Here is a 20,257-nt window from a genome sequence, read left to right on the forward strand (position 1 = left end):
ATAGAATAAAGTTTGTTGCAGTAAACTGACCCCATTTAGAAAGAGCCCAATTGGCAGCAAACTCATACAAACAAGCATTGATTTCAACACCATATTTACTCGAATGTAATGCACACCTTTTGGGGCCAAATTATATCACAAAAACTAGGGTGTGCATGTGATGGCGCATTTACATTTGCCAGCAAACCCTTTTTTGGTTTCAAGGTTTTGAAAATTGAGGTGAGCATTAGGTTGATGGCGCATTACATTTGAATAAATACGGTATCTTATTACCACAAACAAAAAACTAAGATGAACAAGGGTAATTTAACAATAAGGAAAAGCTACTATTTCAAATCACACGAAATATGACAAAAACACCTACCAGCCCATCTGCAATTTTCCAGTTTGCACAACTTTCATATTTTTGAAGTTGCTTTTCAAACAACTGTGCTATGGCTCGATGAACAAGTTCATACTGTTCCTGGGTACACGATAAAAACAAAAATTAGCATACAAATATATAAGCAGTATTTCAAAGCCACTATTTCACAAAGTGATGATGTCACAGCCATATACTCAACTTCTGAACTGAAAGCAGTATTACCTTAGTCTGTACTGCGGAATGTCTTTGTGTCCTCATTTCTTGTATTAAATTAAACACATTGAATTCCTCTGGTATTTTCTGAAATACAAAGGAGCAGAAGGTTGTCCACTGATGTACTTTGGCTCAAATACTATCTAGAAGTCACAAAATGCTTCAGTATTTAGTATTTCTATTGCGATCATGAACTAATTAGAAGTAACAAAAGGAAAAGGAAAATAAACTTCATTGCTGCTATGGGAAAAGGTACTATCTAACTTAAAACTCATTTTCAAATTATGTTCAATTTTGCACACTGAGGAGAACTCCATTACTCCCCTATAAAACTCTACTCTCATGACTGGCATAAGATGACCTAGTTTTGCAGCATTAGATTGCTATAAATCCTCCTTACCCCAGCTTTCAACAAATTCCATGTATAATCTATGGCACAGATGGCTCCTGTTCTTCCACACCCAGCACTATAGTGGGAAAAGATGAACACCATAAGAGAAAAGGAGGCTTAAAACTTTGCGTTTCTGTTCATACCTACCAAACACTTAACAGGAGGTATCCTTGAAAAGCTATTTTAGAGTTGATGTTTAAACAATTCTGAACTATCACCATCAGTAGTGGTTTGTGTTTTCATATCAAAAGCATAAATCTACAATTTTGCTTCAAGGTTTTATCTATTCAACATACCAATCTACACACAAAAATATGTCCCTCTTCAACAAACACATTGCCAATACATATAAAATGGGACTGTATTGTAACAACAAACATAATAACCATCTACAATTGTTAGGGTAAGCCACATAGGCATTTTCTACATACAGTACATCAAAATGAATCAGTCCATCTATTTATCAGCTGGTGACTATTTACATTTTATTTCAACTACAGCTAAGCACAAAGGGTGGTTGAAAATAAAAAACTATCTGTGAGTCCTATTCTCAAGATACAGGACTGGTTTACATATTACAATAAATCATAGTTAAAACCCAACTGTTGTTTAATGTGGACCACACAGCATGCTAGTGCATGTACCTGAAAAGTTATTGCTCTGCTCTACTGAGAACCAAGCCAGAGAATAGTATGTCATAACATCCGAATATAGGGTTGTGGTTTGTTTCTTTTCACACATCCCATGAATCGCAACAAGGTTTGCTCTTGGCTTAGGACTTCAATCAATCAATCAAATCAATAGATTTTTATTGTTTATAGCCAATGGCCATCACAATACAATATAAGCACAAATCACACAACTACAGAACAAAATACGTCCTTTTGAATAGTGCAAGTGCCAAACCCTAGGGATGCTGACCAGAATGTATGGTTTCTTAAAAAAAATTCTGGACATTGTAGATTTGTCTAGGTCTGACATAGGACTTATGATTTATTAAGGGAAACAAATAATGTACCATGGTTCAGCTATCATGACAAGTATGACTCTGGCTTGTTTACTAGTGGCGTGGCAGAAGCGGAGTGAAAATCTTTGGGCAGTATGCATGAGCACGCTGCTTGTACACATTTAACCGCAGTTCATAACTATGGTTTAATGCAGTGTGTGAACTGGGCTGTGTCTCAAATGTTTTCAAAGACAGTCTGCACAGAAGTCTGTATTTAACAAATATAAATCTGTTTCAAGCCTTATTACATTACTGTAGTCCCCTTTCCTCTGTCAAGAACTCTAGGCAATGTGTTTTTGAGAAAGTATTCCTAGATTTAAGAAATTCCTATAATACTCACAGAATAATTAACGGGTGTTGAAGACATGACAAGTTAAAATATAAAGGATGCTTTGAATTAAACACACTCTAAAGTACAATGTAGCCGCCCCCCCCCCACAAAAAAACCGTTACAGAGACATCAAGATTGATATCACACACAGTGACAACTTTTTGAGTTTAATATCTATCTCATCATATCCCAGGATCCCTGGGAGGGATAGCAACAGTTTTGAATGAATATGTTACACTCACTTTTACAAATGTCTAGAAACAGAAGCACGTTTACCCCACAATGAAGATGCACTCGCTGCATTTTATCTGTCTCTTGTACTTAAGGTAACATGCTTCCTGTATAAGCATACTTTCTCTCCTTCCAAAATAATAGGCTGGGTTTGGTTACCTCTTTTCCCCCCACTCAATATTTATGTATGATATTTATTTACCACCCACTAACGTAGGTTCCAAATAAAATTACACAAAAAGTTATTACTGCTGCAACAATGTTAACATTATTCAGTAATACAGTGCATCCTGATATGTACATATCCTATAATACTACAGCAGTATAGCAATGAAAATATCAAAGAGATGCACTAGCCATAGATTTTTACAAATGTTTATGCATCCATGTTAATATGATTCTGCTGCTTTATCCTCAAGATTAGGTTTAGTACCCTCAAACTATCTTGAGCTCACCAGCTGATTGCAATGCACTATTAAACTTACATACACAAAGGCAACACATGAAAGCCATCAATTACAAAGTTAAAAAATAATACTTTCTAGGATCCCCCATCTAAATTCCTGCATGAAAATTTTAATTTGTACCTGCAGTGTATGCAAATAGGAACATCTTCATGCTCCTGGTATTCCCTCATTAAGCTGATCATGTCCAGAATAGAATCAAAAGATGATGGAACGTCATGGTCAGGCCAATTCACATAATGAAATTGATAAACCCTACGTGTTTCCTAGAAGAAAAAAAGGTTGTGTTATATCTTTGGACAGGGGTCAGAAAACCTTTTCAGCAGGGGGCTGGTCCACTGTTACTCAGACCTTGTGGGGGGTCAGACTATATTTGGGGGGGGGGGGATGAATGAATTCCTATGCCCCACAAATACCCCAGAGATGCATTTTAAATAAATGGCACATTCTACTCATGTATAAACACGCTGATTCCAGGGCCATCCATGGGCCGGATTCAGAAGGCGATGGGGCCGGATCCAGCCCCCGGGCCTTAGTTTGCCTACCCATGTCTTTGAAGGTTGGCTTGTAAAAACTGTCCATTTTGGGAGCTGATCAGGTACTCAGAGAAAAGTAAATAAAAATGTTGTAAAATACCACCATTAAGAAATATTTTTAAAGAAACAATGAAGTAAATAAGTAAGTGTAGGAGCTGCTTCACACAAATGGCTCACAGTATAGAGCTCATGAGGTTACATTTTACGTGGTAAGCACAGCACTGCCAGCATCTACCCAGAACAGACCAACAAGTTTATAATTATTTTCCTACATAATGAATATAATTTTAATAAATTTATACAAACCCGAAGACTACATATGGTGTCTCTGAAATAGCACAAGTTGCAAAATTTGCTTCACTTAAAAGTTGACACAGACACTGGGTCAAAGCCCACGTCCTTCAAATATTAAGCTTCTGTTTGTTGAGCCTTTACAAATACACTCCAGCCCATTCATGGCACCTTAGGCTCTTATGCAGGGCTACTGACAACAACATAGAAACAGGTTCTGCCAGAGGTAGAATTTAGAACCAAGCAGTGAATTCAGCTACCTGGGAATCACAGCTTTAAATTTACAAGGCCTAGAAACATTTCTGCAAACTATACAAGATGAAGCAACAAAACCCCCATTAAGCTCAGCCCAGATCCCAATGCGCACGACACTCAAATTTATTAAAGCTGAAGAAAAGTGAAGCCACTCAAGTGCCTCATAATGCACTAAGAAGCATTTAAGCCACACAAATTAGTAACTGAAGGAGCATCATCTCAAAGTCAAGATTTGAGTTGAGCTGCCGCTACCCCAAACGACCAAAAACTCCTTTTGTGTCTTTTGGATGCCAAGTTACTATTAATTTTAGTATTATTTATTAAATTTGTGTACTGCCCTATACCTGCAAGTCTCAGGGTGGTTACAACATAAAATCACAATATTAAAACACAAAATACAAAAAGTTTTCAGGACGGTTGACAGTTGGAGGCATTACCCTGCCAGTTATCACATGTCGCAAGGCCATTTCAGCCCCACATTAACATGTTGTCAAAAGGGGCAAAGTGATTTGGTACACAGAAGACATCAGACTAACAATGCTATGTTTAAACCAGCTGTAATATAGAGCTTTTAGCTTACTTACATTCTGAAAGGCTAATAGTAGAGTTCTAATATAGTAGTCTGTTCTGACTTGCTCAGCTTCCTAAATGAAAAGGGAATATTTGTGAATAGAGGGAAACGTCACAAAATTTTAGCTTAGTAGTACAGTAGTACAGTAGTAAAGTAGTACAGTAGTACTTTACTCACTCAAATCTAATTTACTCCTAACAGAGGTATTGTATCCACTTAGGTTAATCTTTAAAAATAGCAGAATTCAGAATCACACCATTCATAGGAGCACATGAATGAATTTTGATTTGCTTCACTTGTTTTAAGTAAAACAATAACCAGAATTTAGGTTCTGTGCCAATGTAGCATTAACCATAACTAAAACTGGAAATTTTTGGGGAAAGTCATATCTACACTGACACTAAGCCAGAGTGGTCAGCACTTGTGTGCTATAGTTCCTTTGCATAATGAGCTAGATCCAAGCAACCATGAGTGGAAGGAAAGTAATTGCTACTGTTGTTCCACAAGATCTTGGAAAAAGCTTGCACGGTGCTATCATAGGAGGTTTTTAATTCTCCTGTTTCTGATTGTCCAACGAGTGTGAGCTCTTGGACAAGCAGAATGACTGTTAAGAGAACATTGCATGGGAAGTGAAACTGAATCTAAATCTAAAAAAAGCATAAAAGATCCCTCCTGTGAGACTTCTGCATCGAACCAAGAGTCGCCTGCCTGAATCTTTCAGGTATTCTTTTGCACACGTGTGCATAACTTACCCTGCTTTTCTTCCTTATTGGTTTTCTCATTTCTATGACACTATTATAATAAACTAATAATAATAATAATAATAATAATAATAATAATAATAATAATAAACAACTATTATAATAAACTTATAATAAACTAAACAGAACCACATTCTCAGTATAAAAGGCCATCTTTCTTCTATGGCAGTTGATTCAAATTTTGCTACTTATGCCTTACCACGGCTTTCTTAAAATTCCTTGTAACCTATAGGCTTCTGCCCTACTTCCCAGACTCTACCATGAGTTATGAGTAGTTCACCAATTCGTAAAACACCAGCAGCATACCACTTGACTGCTTTTCCCCATTTTGCCTAATGAAAACCTTTTTTCTATAATAACGTTAGTTGATGTTTTAATTATTCAGTGGTCTCATTTGCGCATAATACTAACCTATTGTTTAGTATTACAAGAATGGAAGTGGGCAAGGAGTGGGTTTGCTCCTTGTCCCCTCTAGCATGTCTGCAAGGAGGTCAGAAGCTTTAGTTGGCAGCTTTCAACTGGAATTGTTTCAGCAAATCATAGTAAAGACCAACCACAGTTTGTTGAGGCACTGACATACGCTATACTGTGGTTATTTAAAAACAAAAGCTCCTGATTTCTTCTTTGTAGACGTGTCAAATGAGAAGAGAGGGGGGATGTAAAACACCAAGGTGAGTCCAAGTTTATTCCTGTGGTTGTAAACCATGTCACCACTATGACCACAAAACCAATGCATAGTTTGCCTTGTTTCAAAATGTTCCACACAAATGTAAGCAAACTCTTCAAATTATTTCATATAAAAGAATATCAATTTGGCATCATTGAGGCTTATGGACCAGCATTTCCTCAGAATTAGAGCCATTCAATATACTGTAATTACAGTAAGCCCACAACTTATGCAGGGGTTCCATTCCAGGAATCACACCTCAAGCCAAAATCACGTATAGTAAAAAACCATTGGGTGCAGTGATGGGCAGGATTGCCAAAGTCGTTTTTCCTTGAACTCTGCCCCCTTTGTAATTTTAATGAAAACAAGTTAAATACATGGGAGTTGCAGGCTTACTACAGTTAATATATACATTTCTTTAAGATGGAATTAGAACTTTTTAAATTTTTTTAAAGCATCAATTAGTACTGCACTATCATTAACAAAATACTTACACAAGAAATATGAAATGGTCCAAAAGAAACACCTTCTTCCCCATACAGAGGCCAGTAACGTTCACATTTTTTCTGTTACCAAAGAAAATATAGTTACCAAAAATATAGTTTAAAAATAAGCACACACATTTATGAATATTTACAGACAGTTGGATTTAAATGGGCAAGGTCACCCTTGCGAATACACCCAAGACCTTCATCTCCCTCTCAGGACTTTTTATGTGTTTCCTTTTAGAATCTGGAAGCTCTACAGTGGTGCCTCGCAAGACAAAATTAATCCGTTCCGCGAGTCTCTTCGTCTTGCGGTTTTTTCGTCTTGTGAAGCACAGCTATTAACGGCTTAGCGGCTTTAAGAAAAAGGAAACAAACTCGCAAGAACTCGCAAGACGTTTCGTCTTGCGAAGCAAGCCCATAGGGATATTCGTCTTGCAGAATGACTCAAAAAACGAAAAACTCTTTCGTCTTGCGCGTTTTTCGTCTTGCGCGTTTTTCGTCTTGCGAGGTACCACTGTATAGGAAAAACTGCTATTTGCTCTGTTCATGCACCCACACTGTGCAATTCCATTCTAAAACCATTTGTTTCTTTACACCTTCCTACACTAAGCTTAACAGAGTGGCAAGAAAATGTGCTAGTTTTCATTAAGTAACAAATGTTCAAGATTTACATGGGAATTCCTCAAGTAAAATGAGTAACCTGTACAGAGATTTGATTGACTGCATTATCACAGTAACATATTTAGCAAAGGCCATATACAAGCCAGCGCTATTAATACATACCCTTCCCATTTCAAACTCCCGGCAAGCCATCACAATAATCTATTAAAGAAAGAAAGAAATGTGACTGTACAAAGTTTCCAAGAATCTGTGCTTTAAAAGCCTTTCCAGGTGCATATTCATATACTGACTACAACTGAAGGAGGATACTGTCCAAGGACTTAGAAGCAGGCCAGACACTATATTATCCATGTGCCAGAGTTTAACAAAAGAGTGGATAAACTTCGGGGGGGGGGGGTCAAGGACAACATTTGCCCTTGTGCCAATCCTCTGGGGACTGTATCAATGTTATATACCACCCACTTCTAAAATCAATCAATCTATCAATTAAGGATTTCATCATCATGCTGTTATGATAGTTGCATCAGCATTTGTGCCTGCAATGTTCTCCTGACCCCACAGAGCCAATTCTGGGGAGGGGAGGGGGAGAAGGTGGGGGGAAGCCCTGTTGCACGACAGGGACTCACAACGATTTAGCTGAAGCTGTCCCCAAATTCATGCCCCATCCTTCTTCTAAAAGGAGCTTAGGACAGCAAACAAATACAGTGGTACCCCGCAAGACGAAAGCCTCGCAAGACGGAAAACCCGCAAGACGAAAGCCTCGCAAGACGGAAAACCCGCAAGACGAAAGGGTTTTCTGTTTTGGAGGCGCTTCGCAAGACGAATTTCCCTATGGGCTTGCTTCGCAAGACGAAAGCCCATAGGGAAATGCTGGCGGTCGGGAGCAAAGATTTCGCCCACAGCCGGCCTTCAGAAGAGGACCTCTTCTGAAGGCCGGCGGGGGGCAAAAGTCTTTGCTCCCCCCCCCCGCCTGCCTCCCCCCCCCTGCCCCGGGCGATCTTAAAATGCTGGAGGGCGGGAGCGAAGAGTTCGCTGCCGACCCCCAGCATTTTAAAATCTCCAAGGGACAGCAGAGAAGTCTCTGTCCCGGGGAGATTTTGAAACGCATTTTAAAACGCTGTTCCGAAGGGGGGGGGGCGGGCACACCTGACCCAGCCGCCCCACTCCGGAAAGCTTTTCCGAAGTGGGGAGGGGGGGCGGGGACACCTGCCCCAGCCGCCCCACTTCGGAAAGCTTTTCCGAAGTGGGGAGGGGGGGCGGGGACACCTGACCCAGCCGCCCCACTTCGGAAAGCTTTTCCGAAGTGGGGGGGGGCGGGGACACCTGACCCAGCCGCCCCACTTCGGAAAGCTTTTCCGAAGTGGGGAGGGGGGGCGGGGACACCTGCCCCAGCCGCCCCACTTCGGAAAGCTGTTCCGAAGTGGGGAGGGGGGGCGGGGACATCTGACCCAGCCGCCCCACTTCGGAAAGCTTTTCCGAAGTGGGGAGGGGGGGCGGGGACACCTGACCCAGCCGCCCCACTTCGGAAAGCTTTTCCGAAGTGGGGAGGGGGGGCGGGGACACCTGACCCAGCCGCCCCACTTTGGAAAGCTGTTCCGAAGTGGGGAGGGGGGGCGGGGACATCTGCCCCAGCCGCCCCACTTCGGAAAGCTGTTCCGAAGTGGGGAGGGGGGGCGGGAACACCTTCTGAAGGCGGGCAGGGGGCGAAAGTCTTTGTCCCCCCTGCCTGCCTTCCCAGGGGCTTTTAAATCGCCCCGGACAGCGGAGAAGTCCTCCGCTGTCCGGGGCGATTTTAAAATGCCGCCCGCCAGCATTTTAAGATCGCCCCGGACAGCGGAGAAGTCCTCCGCTGTCCCGGGGTTTTTTAAAATGCTGGGGGTGGGAAGAAAAGCCCTTGTCCCCCCCCCCAGCCTTCAGAAGAGGTCCGGGGACAGACTGTCCCCGGACCTGGTCTGAAGGCGGTTTCCCTAGGAATGCATTAATTGATTTTCAATGCATTCCTATGGGAAACCGTGCATCGCAAGAAGAAAAAACCGCAAGACGAAGAGACTTGCGGAACGAATTAATTTCGTCTTGCGAGGCACCACTGTACAGTGGTACCTCGGGTTACATACGCTTCAGGTTACAGGCTCCGCTAACCCAGATATAGTGCTTCAGGTTAAGAACTTTGCTTCAGGATGAGAACAGAAATCGTGCTCCGGCGGCGCGGTGGTAGCGGGAGGCCCCATTAGCTAAAGTGGTGCTTCAGGTTAAGAACAGTTTCAGGTTAAGAACAGACCTCTGGAACGAATTAAGTACTTAACCCGAGGTACCACTGTAAGTGATAAAACAATAAAAAATCTTTTAAAATGTTTTAAAATTAAAACCTGCCTAAATAGGCTTGTATCCAAAGGAAACAATGGCAAGTTAACAAAACATGTATTGTGAAAATCACGTCATTTCAAATGTGACAACTTGCTGACAGCACAATCTCCTCTTTGTTGAGTTGTTTATATGGATATCAATACAAGTGACCTGCTGAAGTGAAGCACAGGTGCTCCACCGTTTAGTGAAGTCAGTCCTTCTCCCATTGTGAATTTAACGGCCACATGATCTTACAGTTCATGTTCCTCCTCTTCTGCCCAGACACTGTAGCTCAGGGGTGTGGAGTGTGTGGCCCTCCAGGTGTGCTTAGATTACAACTCCCAGAACCTCTTACTACTGACCATCCATGCTGGCTGGAGGGCTGATGCGAGTTGGAACCCAACAATATCTGGAGGGTCATACATTCCCCATCCCCAAGTTAGGCAAATGCATGCTGGCACAACAGACTTTGGCTTTACCCATTCAGCACATCACCAATCAAACTCTTATTGTCACAAAGACCCCTCTCCTCAAAGTAGGGGGGATGTCACTGATCTCACATCACAACTTGGAACACAGCACGTCAGAGGAAAATGTACTCCACTTTCCATCCCTAAGCTTAGATTAGAGGATGAAACATAAAACAAACGCTGGTTCCAAACTGCTCAGAACGAGAAGTAGGGGCAGAAGTTTGCTCACATCACAGAATGAAATAAATATTGGGTTAGCATACTTACTGCGACATTGTACTCCCATATCATCCTCCAGAAGTCTATTACTGTGTTAGCTAGTGGTCCTTGGGTGGCAACATATGCTTTTGGCCCATGCACTCCCTAAAATTTCAACATATAACGGAATGCAAAAACAGTTAAAGGCATGCTTGAAACAGTTCTTAGACACAAACTCTCCCAAGGATGCTTCGACTATGGGTGTGTTGAAAAGGTTTTGCATTTTCAAAACTGATCTATTCAAAATGTCAACATGCTAATCTCTTCAAAAACATGAATAGAAATTTAAAAACTGATAACACCCAAGATAAACCCTACAGGATATATACCAATTTTACTCTACATTAGATAAGTAAACAGGAAATTCCAATACAAAAGTTCGCTGCTAATGCTCAAATAACTGAATAACCAATAATAATATATATCCTCCAACGAATCTTGGTTACAAAATATTTGTGAAGTTTCCCCTTAGCTGCTCGCTCAACATACCTACAGTAACTGGGCCAAACATTCCATTATTATTTTTTTCAAATGCTCTGCTATTTTTCTCCCCTTTGAGTATTTTGCTCAAAGTTAAACATCAGTTCAGGTCAGTGGCGTAGCGTGGGTTGTCAGCACCCGGGGCAAGGCAAGTAATTTGCGCCCCCTAACCCGTGGATTTGCACCCCCTAACCTGTGGATTTGCGCCCCCTAACCCTAACCCCCAGATGTTGCGCCCGGTGCGGCCGGCCCTCCCCTGCACCCCCCACGCTATCCCACTGGTTCAGGTGGTTGATAGGGAGAAGGGGAAAGAAATGCCACATCCAAGGGCATTAAATACTCCAAATCACAAATCATTTCATAGAGATGCAGGAAGGAGATACTGAATTCTCCTTATGGGAGTGCAGGGATGTTAAAAATGCAGTACTGTACTGCATTTTATTCACACCTCCAGGTAATCTTTTTTAGTCAAAAAATAATGCATGAGTTTCATGCATTTGTAAGACCAAGAACAGAAATTAGCACCAGGGAATTATATACCTCAATAATTGTACCCGTGTGCTATTTTACATTACATTAAACTTTAAATTGGAAACATAATCAAAAATTTGTTTTATTTAAATGTATTTATTTGGAATCCTTATCCTAGTTGCAGAAAGTGCACAGGAGTGTTGAGTGTAGCACCATTCAGTATTTTTCAAGATAGCTCAGTCGGTAGAGCATGAGACCCTTAATCTCAGGGTTGTGAGTTCAAGCCCCATGTTGGGCAAAAGATTTCTGCATTGTTGGGGATTGGACTAGATGACCCTCATGGTCTCTTCCAACTGTACAATTCTATGATTCTATGAAGACATTCACAAATAACAAGGACCACCACACTATATTTTAAAAATCCAATGAGTTACAGGACTGCAAAACCCTTAATAAACGTCACATAGAATGCATAACTGAGAAAAACAATGGATTAAACCCAAACTAGTGTGAGCCAAAGAGTTAACTGATTAGCACTTTTCTGTGAACTGCTGTGCAGGCAGGAAGGCAGACGGAAGACTTTGCACAGCATTGTATTTGGAGCCTCATCATAGTATACAAAGAGATTATGTAACTCCACATCTGAATATAGGATTATGGAATTCCACATCGCAAAGCAAGCCAGAAAGAGGAACTATATGCACTCCACCCATCAAGGCTTGCTTTGTACAAGGGGCTTCATGATTTAAAGTGGTCATTCTTGCAAACCACAAGCACTTTGCAACACAGAACTCCATGCATCCCAGCCTTGAGGACTTGTTCCACAATGGGGAAGTGTCCAGATTCATGCAAACACAGCTATGGAATTCAGAGAAAGAAAGAATGATCTTGTGTAAATGGATGTACAATGTTTGTTCAAACTGAAGAGCCTATTTTGACCTAAGCCACTGCACCAGGGTCATGCGGATAGGTGGAACCCAGAATCTTTGAATTGTGATTCTTGTACCGTCAGCCACTGCACAGGGTTCCTCCGCTGCTTTTACTAACACAAGCCTATCTTATATATGTGGTAAAGCACAAGTCCATCTTATAAGATCTCTTTGCGTCTCAGTGGGTACCTGGTTCAACAACCTGCTCTAGCAACTAACCAGTAACATACAGTGATGCCTCGCAAGACGAAATGAATCTGTTCTGTGATTCTCTTCGTCTAGCGGTTTTTTCGTTTTGCGAAGCAAGCCCATTGACGGATTAGCGGATTAGCGCTATTAGCGGCTTTTAACGGCTTATCTGCTGATCGGATCAGCTGATAAGCGGATTAGCGGCTTAGAAAAAGGGGGGGAGGGGGAAAAACCAGCAGGAACTCGCAAGACATTGTCGTCTTGCAAAGCAAGCCCATAGGAGATTCGTTTTGTGAAGCACCTCCAAAACGGAAAACTCTTTCGTCTAGCGAGTTTTCCGTCTTGCGAGGCATTCGTCTTGCGGGACACCACTGTATAATGAAGTGTAGACAGTGCTATTTTTCTAGAAAACGAGGTACCAGATCTCACCACAAACACCTCCCTTGTTCTCTTATAATGGCACTGGTGCCCAACTGAGAGGGGCCAGAATTGAGTTCCGGCTGGGGAAAAAACTCTGGGTGTAGCAGACATTTACGTAGCTCTGGAAGTTCATAAAATATGCCAATGAAACCCAGTGTCAGTAACTAGCATAGCCTGACAAACAATGAAGTCCCAGGGACGAACCACAGCTGAGGTGAGCCAAGAGCTGGGCCAAGAGTCTCATGCTCTACCAACTGAGCTATCCCAGCTACGATACAGTGGTGCCTCACAAGACGAAAAGAATCCGTTCTGTGATTCTCTTCGTCTAGCGGTTTTTTCGTTTTGCGAAGCAAGCCCATTGACGGATTAGCGGATTAGCGCTATTAGCGGCTTTTAACGGCTTATCTGCTGATCGGATCAGCTGATAAGCGGCTTAGCGGCTTAGAAAAAGGGGGGAGGGGGGAAAACCAGCAGGAACTCGCAAGACATTGTCGTCTTGCGAAGCAAGCCCATAGGAGATTCGTTTTGCGAAGCACCTCCAAAACGGAAAACTCTTTCGTCTAGCGAGTTTTCCGTCTTGCGGGGCACCACTGTACATTCTATCGATCAAACCATTGTTATTTTATATTACTGTAATAAGAGATGTTATCTTTGTCAGTGCTGTGAATTATCCCTGTGATAATCACTGCTTAATTGTGTACTAGTTTAGGAGGTCAGCCTTCCTTCTTTTTTCATTCTTTCTTCCATTTTTTCTCCCCCCCCCCACACACTTTTTCTTTTTGCAATCAAATTACACAGAGCCACAACATAATCACATACAATACTTTGGCATCAGTTTGGTTTTCTGTAAAGAAACACGTGTTAAGATTTTAGAAGTTTTATTATGTAATAAATCTATGTTAATACATACCTTAATAAAATTTGCATTGATGTAGTCTGAATCTTGAGGGGGAGTTTTTAAAGTCAGTTTAACTCTGCTGTGATCAACTAAAACATAGCAATTTTAGGAAGAATTATTTTCCATGTTAACAGGTATTCTCCAGCAAGAATGATAACAAGTTCTTACCCAAGAATTTTTCCACTGTATCTAGGCACTACTTTAATCTACCCTAAGAGAATTCCTCACTCATTTTCAGGACTGCTTGCTCTTCACATTTCTATTTATTTCACTGCAGAACTCTGCAGGACATAATTCTATATATTTTCCTTAGAGAGCATTTCCTTTATTAATGAAGTTACTCATGAACCACTGGATATGAAATTCTGGGTTGGCTGATAGTTCCAAGTTCTATGATGAGGTAGCAACTACTTTGCCAGTACTGGACTGTTTCAAAGCATCTTTCTTTCACTTCTAGGTATTTAAGCAGTTTCCAGGCCACCTTATTCTCTGAATGTCCAGTGAAAATGTTGCAGATGATAACATTAGAAGCAAAATAAGTTCACACAAATGAAAATGTGGAACAGTATAGACATTAACTCAAAATATATTCCCCACCCAGGGGCTCTTGAACAACTTAAATTTAACACACAAGCACAATGTATTTGAGGCTGGCTAAAAAAGGCACCTACAGCAAAGGATCTACACGGATAACTCCAGATGGTAAACATTAATTTTTATACTTGTAAAAATATTTTAAGATGTGCAATTACAATAATGTATTAAGTGTCCGTGTGTTCCTCTATAGAAAGGATAGCACATTTAGTTTTTCCAGCAACACTTTATAATTGCTTGCTTGCTGCTCAGCGTTAAAGTTGCATGTTGAAGGCAATCCAAAATCACATTATCAACTTCACAGAATAGACTGACAGTCATCTAAATACTAATTCTTAGAGAGAGAAAATCCAATTTCATTTGCAAGGTTGTTCTATATTTTGAAGACTTGAGGTTGTCTTGTAAGTCTTTGGTAATACTTGTTTCAAGGTGTTGCAGGTTATTTGAATTGCAGTCTTGTCCTACTGTTCCTGTTTTACTTGTATAGATATAAGCAGGTTGCAGAAGAAAACACTTCCTTAAAGACCCGTTGTCAAAGTGATAGATATTCCAGTTATGCCCTGATGACAACTAAGACCTTGATAAAAGCATTTCCCAATAAACTTCTCTTTGCCAAACACAAAAAACACGTAGCACTACTGACACAGAGGCCTCATTTGCGCATAGTACTAAGCCAAAGCATGGCTGAGCATGAATGAACAGGCATGCTATGGTGCACAGTCAGAAAATCACAGCTGCTTCACTCCTCTTCCCCTGCTGCCACATTGCCATGAAGACCTGGGCTCATGGTTTGTCTCTAAACAAACCACGATCTGCAAGCAAGGTTTGTTCTGGGCTTGCTACTTGTAGTGAGTTTGGGAAAGTCAAATCATGGCTTAACCTCTAGCAGAACAACAGCAGCAGAAGCCAAGTAAAGCAGCTAATATTTTCTAACTGTCCACCAGCACACTTCCTCGTTCATGCAGAGCCATGGTTTAGTGCAAACCAGACCAGATAGTTTAGAACAGGCTTCCTCAACCTCGGCCCTCCAGATGTTTTGAGACTACAATTCCCATCATCCCTGACCACTGGTCCTGCTAGCTAGGAATCATGGGAGTTGTAGGCCAAAAACATCTGGAGGGCCGAGGTTGAGGAGGCCTGGTTTAGAAGATCTGGTAATAAAAGCTACATTTGGAAATAAAGGTTACATTACACTACAGACATTGTTTATCCAGTAATTATATTTTGGGCATTTTTCTGTCACCAGCTAGCTTTTGTGCTGCTCAGATTTCTGTTACCAGTTTTCACTTCTGGGCAAGCTAAACTTGCGAATCAGAAGTCCACACAGAACTAAAGAGGATCCAAAAGTTCAGACTTCCTCAGCCAAAAAAATTCAAGGTCTATGGCCAAAATTTGATAAAGAAGATTGTCCAATATTTTAATAATGGCCAACGTTTTCTGCAACAACAACATATCAACTAAAAACATATTGGCAGACCGTATTTTCAGTGTTTATATGAATTCATCATTTTTTAGTGTCAGACTAACATGGCTAAAATTCTCAATGTTTTATGAGGGTTTCGAACAACAGGATGTTCTTCGAGCTTCATATATGTATTATGACAAAATCAGTCTGTCTTTATTCCAGGTTCTGCCTGTTTTCCAATAAGATTCAGACTAACAGAGTCTTTCAAGAAAAATAGCATTCTGAAATAAATGGGTATATTTTGTGAGTCAGAAAAGCTTTTTCTGCATTAGTTGGAAGGTTAAAGTTATTAACAGATTTTTAGCCTTGGAAATGGTTTTTAAATAGCTACTGGGAGGCTGACACACATACAAAGAAACATTCACTTAGGCAGATGAAGCATCTTAAAAAATACCCCTTTCGGCAAATAATTACTATCTAATTTACCTATTCAAGAGATCTTAAATGTTAACAGGCAAGATATCTTAATAAATGTTATTAACATGTCTCTCGAAGGGAAAAGTCAGGCTTACATGGCAGTATGTCCTTGTATCTGTTCTTTTTCACATTTTCTTCTTTTTCTCCAGTGACTGTTGGGTAGATCTTTTCTGTTCTATACTTCGTTGATAGCCTCCTCAGTCTCTGTAATTAAAATGTTCTGGTTTAAGTTACTTTTTCAGCTGCTCCTTTTTACTTTTCCAGAAAAGTAGCCTCTGAATAGGAGTAAGTTTAACTAGTCGTCTCTACCACTATTACTCTGCACAGCTATCCTTCTCTGAAGTCCACGTCAAACAATGGAACTGCATACATCAAGGAAATTTCACGAACAATGTGGAACATATAGCATAAAGCTTTCATTTCCTACCTTGGTCACACATTACTGTAACAAAGAAACTTCCTTTCATATTTAGAAGTTGGGGAGATGTCCCTTTTTTTTTTTTACTTGACAGCATAGGGTGTTATAGTACAAATCGTTTCAGCTAGTTACTACTGTAACAGCTACAGGATGTTGGCCAGCTGTGAGAAAGGCTCAGGATCCAGCAGATCCCAGACTGGCTTGTCACTCCCACCCTCATTGCCTGCCTGCAAAATGGGGGGAGGTTGGTGGCAGCAAACACAAGTGAGTGGAGAGGCGCCTCTGCTCAACCCAAACCCCACACAACCTGGCTTAAGACAGATTTAGATTGCAGACTTAATCACCTTAATCACCATATAATTAGATGTACACTTTAATGAAGTAAAATCCATTTAATCGGAAAACACACCAAATTTTGATTCTTTTAAGGTGTCACAGTACACCTTATGGTTATGTGTTTTCACTACCCTATCAGAAAGATTAAAAAATGGAAATAGAAAAGGTATAAAGAAGAGAAACAGAAGTTATGAATGAGAGAAAGAAGGGGAAAAGAAATAATGCTTGTGGAAGGAATAGACCATGGGTAGGCAAACTAGAAGAAGAAGAAGAGTTTGGATTTGATATCCCGCCTTTTACTCCCTTTTTAAGGAGTCTCAAAGCGGCTAACATTCTCCTTTCCCTTCCTCCCCCACAACAAACACTCTGTGAGGTGAGTGGGGCTGAGAGACTTCAGAGAAGTCTGACTGGCCCAAGGTCACCCAGCAGCTGCATATGGAGGAGCGGAGACGCGAACCCAGTTCACCAGATTACGAGACTACCGCTCTTAACCACTACACCAAACTAGGGGACGCGGGTGGCGCTGTGGGTAAAACCTCAGCACCTAGGACTTGCTGATCGTCAGGTCGGCGGTTCGAATCCCCGTGGCAGGGCGCGCTCCCGTTGCTCGGTCCCAGCGCCTGCCCACCTAGCAGTTCGAAAGCACCCCCGGGTGCAAGTAGATAAATAGGGACCGCTTACTAGCGGGAAGGTAAACGGCGTTTCCGTGTGCTGCGCTGGTGCCGGCTCGCCAGAGCAGCTTCGTCACACTGGCCACGTAACCCGGAAGTGTCTTCGGACAGCGCTGGCTCCCGGCCTCTTAAGCGAGATGGGCGCGCAACCCCAGAGTCGGACACGACTGGCCCATACGGGCAGGGGTATCTTTACCTTTAGGCAAACTAAGCCCTTCTAAATCGCCTTCTAAATCCAGCCCGTGGACGGTCTGGGAATCAGTGAGTAGAATGTGTGCCTTTATTTAAAATGCATCTCTGGGTTATTTGTGGGGCCTAGGAATTCATTCATTATTTTTTAAAAAAATATAGTCCGACCCCCCACAAGGTCTGAGGGACAGTGTGCGGGGGGCCCTGCTGAAAAAGTTTGCTGACCCCTGGAATAGACTATTTCAGAATGGGTGGCATTCAACACTAGTCCTACTCAGAGTAGACCCACTGAAGTTAATGGATGTGGCCAACTTAGGGCCATTAATTTCAATGGGTCTACTCTGTGTAGGACCAATGTGGAACTCAACCCAATGAAGATAATTGTTTGAGAAACAGGAAATACACTGTTTCCTATGGCATAGTACAGGTTTGAGGAATGTCCTCACAGCTAAACGTCTGGGGGCTGCATGCTGGCAGCGAGTAAGACCGATGCAAAAAGTCAGTGCGGACCACCCAACACACAAAACTTCCTCTCTCACAAGTGTGGATGTGTATGAATACAACATCTACCCACACCTATTTTCAAACATAACACCCCCCCCCAATATATACATTTTCTCCCCACCACACACACAAAAAGGCATTTTTCAGGCCAGATTGTTGTGCAAGATAGGGTAAGGAGGGAAGCAGAGAAGAAGCCTGGTCCATAGGCTGGAGGCTTCCTAAATCTCACCCCTGGAATGGCTGATTTCCATTTTGTCGGTTCAAAACATTCAGTCTACTTTTAGGCCATGGATAACAAGTAGATTGGTATCTGAAGAAGTGTGCATGCACACGAAACCTTATACCAAGAACTAACTTAGTTGGTCTTTAAGGTGCTACAGGAAGGAATTTTTTTATTTTAAGTAGATTATGAGCAGCTTTAAAATGAAGAGGCCACATTTTCTTCATATTTGAGACTTACGTTATCGATGTAGCTTCTATTTATTTGTGGTTATGTAGCTGTTTTTTTAAATAAATGATTCAGTGCCTCTTATCTGCTTATTGACAGTAATAGAAGCTGTTGGTGGTGGTGTGTGTGGCTGTGTGTGTGTGTGTGTGTGTGTATGAGTGAGAGAGAGAGAGAGAGAGAGAGAGAGAGAGAGAGAAAGAGAAGTGTTGTCACATATGAGAGGGAAGATATTTTTTACAGAACAATGTACTTCCTGGTCTCAGAGTTGTCAGCAATGTTATCAGTTGCTGGAATGTTATCAGTACACTGCCTAACTCAAATGGCATCAAAACTTTAAATTATGAGCCAACAGACAACTTTTGGAGTTTTCCATGACAGTTTTGCACTACGCAACAGCTGATGAGGTTAAATCCAGTGCGCACAGAATTAAAAAAAAATTTAATATCTGCAATAGACACCCATCCTTACAAAATCAAGATCAGACTGCAGAAGCTTATGTTATTAGCTGCAACCACAAACAAGCATGTTTTAAATACAATGCATCTTCCCAAAAACATTTGCAGCCAATTTCCCACTTAATTCTGAAAAGGAAAACAGATGTTAATCTATTGGAATATTTAAATTATTTCTTGAGTTGAGTCTTGACCTGAGTCCCCTATAAGAGGGGACAAATAGACAGAGTCTAAGGGGCATAGGCTGGGCTTCCAATCTGGGGTTAGAAACTGAGATATAAAAGCTAGGAGCCAATAGGTCGCCACAATAATATGTCTGGGTGCATTTTTAAAAAAAAAAAAAACAAGATTAAAAAGCAAAGGAAGACAAGATGGGGAATCTAGCTGAAGATGGAATAAATGCTGTGCACAAAAGACAAATTATTTGAAAACACAAAGGTAATAAAGTGGGGAAGCAGTCTAGAAAGAGATGTGACTGCAGTTTTGTTCTAGCAAAAGTAAAAACCAAACCTCTTTTACTCAATTAGAGAGGGTAGTTTGCCAAAACCTGTATCTTTATAAATTTGTGAACAACTCAGCATAGATAATTTATTTGGATCTTTTTCCAGTTTGTGGTATTTGGGGGGTTGTAACGAGCCACAGCAAAACAGATCATACAGAGAGCACAGTCGGACTTAAATTGAAGCATGTATAGTACAGTAACACCCAGTGCAGTTCACGGCTGAGTGGGGATTCGAACCATAGTCTCCCAAGGGCCTAGCCCTACTGCCACTCTAACCACTACACAACCCAGGCTCTGAACCTTTTTTTTTTCAGATTGCAAAGTCATAGCTTCTGTGATGGGTGGAGCCACCAGAGAGGGCCAGTCTGCCCACTCATGCCCACATAATGAGACTAATTTCAATGTTCTATTTTTTAAAATTTCTGTAAAGGAAAGCATTTCTCTGTAAATGGCACAGGAACACTCATGCAAATCTTTTTTAAAAGTTAGGGGGATGCTCCAGCATTTCTCAAAACAATTCCAGCATTATTCTATCCTTTAAGAGTCATGGGGACCAGGAATGCACACAGTATTCCAAGTGCAGGTGCACCATTAGTGCAGTATTACGCCATTA

General features: G+C 41.4%; 1 protein-coding gene across 4 annotated transcripts in view; it reads right to left on the reverse strand.

Moving 5' to 3' along the window:
• Positions 1-20,257, reverse strand: part of PTPN12 (protein tyrosine phosphatase non-receptor type 12) — a 63,469-nt gene that overhangs the window by 18,283 nt on the left and 24,929 nt on the right. For all 4 annotated transcript variants that reach the window (XM_082239621.1, XM_082239619.1, XM_082239618.1 and 1 more), the window contains 10 exons: positions 16,220-16,328; positions 13,661-13,737; positions 10,271-10,366; positions 7,353-7,391; positions 6,576-6,647; positions 4,667-4,726; positions 3,124-3,266; positions 978-1,044; positions 587-664; positions 365-463 (listed from right to left, as the gene is read on the reverse strand). In XM_082239621.1, the coding sequence (XP_082095747.1) occupies positions 365-463; positions 587-664; positions 978-1,044; positions 3,124-3,266; positions 4,667-4,726; positions 6,576-6,647; positions 7,353-7,391; positions 10,271-10,366; positions 13,661-13,737; positions 16,220-16,328 (840 nt within the window). The remainder of the gene's footprint in view (positions 1-364; positions 464-586; positions 665-977; positions 1,045-3,123; positions 3,267-4,666; positions 4,727-6,575; positions 6,648-7,352; positions 7,392-10,270; positions 10,367-13,660; positions 13,738-16,219; positions 16,329-20,257) is intronic.

Source organism: Podarcis vaucheri (genome assembly GCF_965113315.1).
Source record: "Podarcis vaucheri genome assembly, chromosome: 10".
Classification (NCBI taxonomy): Eukaryota; Metazoa; Chordata; class Lepidosauria; order Squamata; family Lacertidae; genus Podarcis; species Podarcis vaucheri.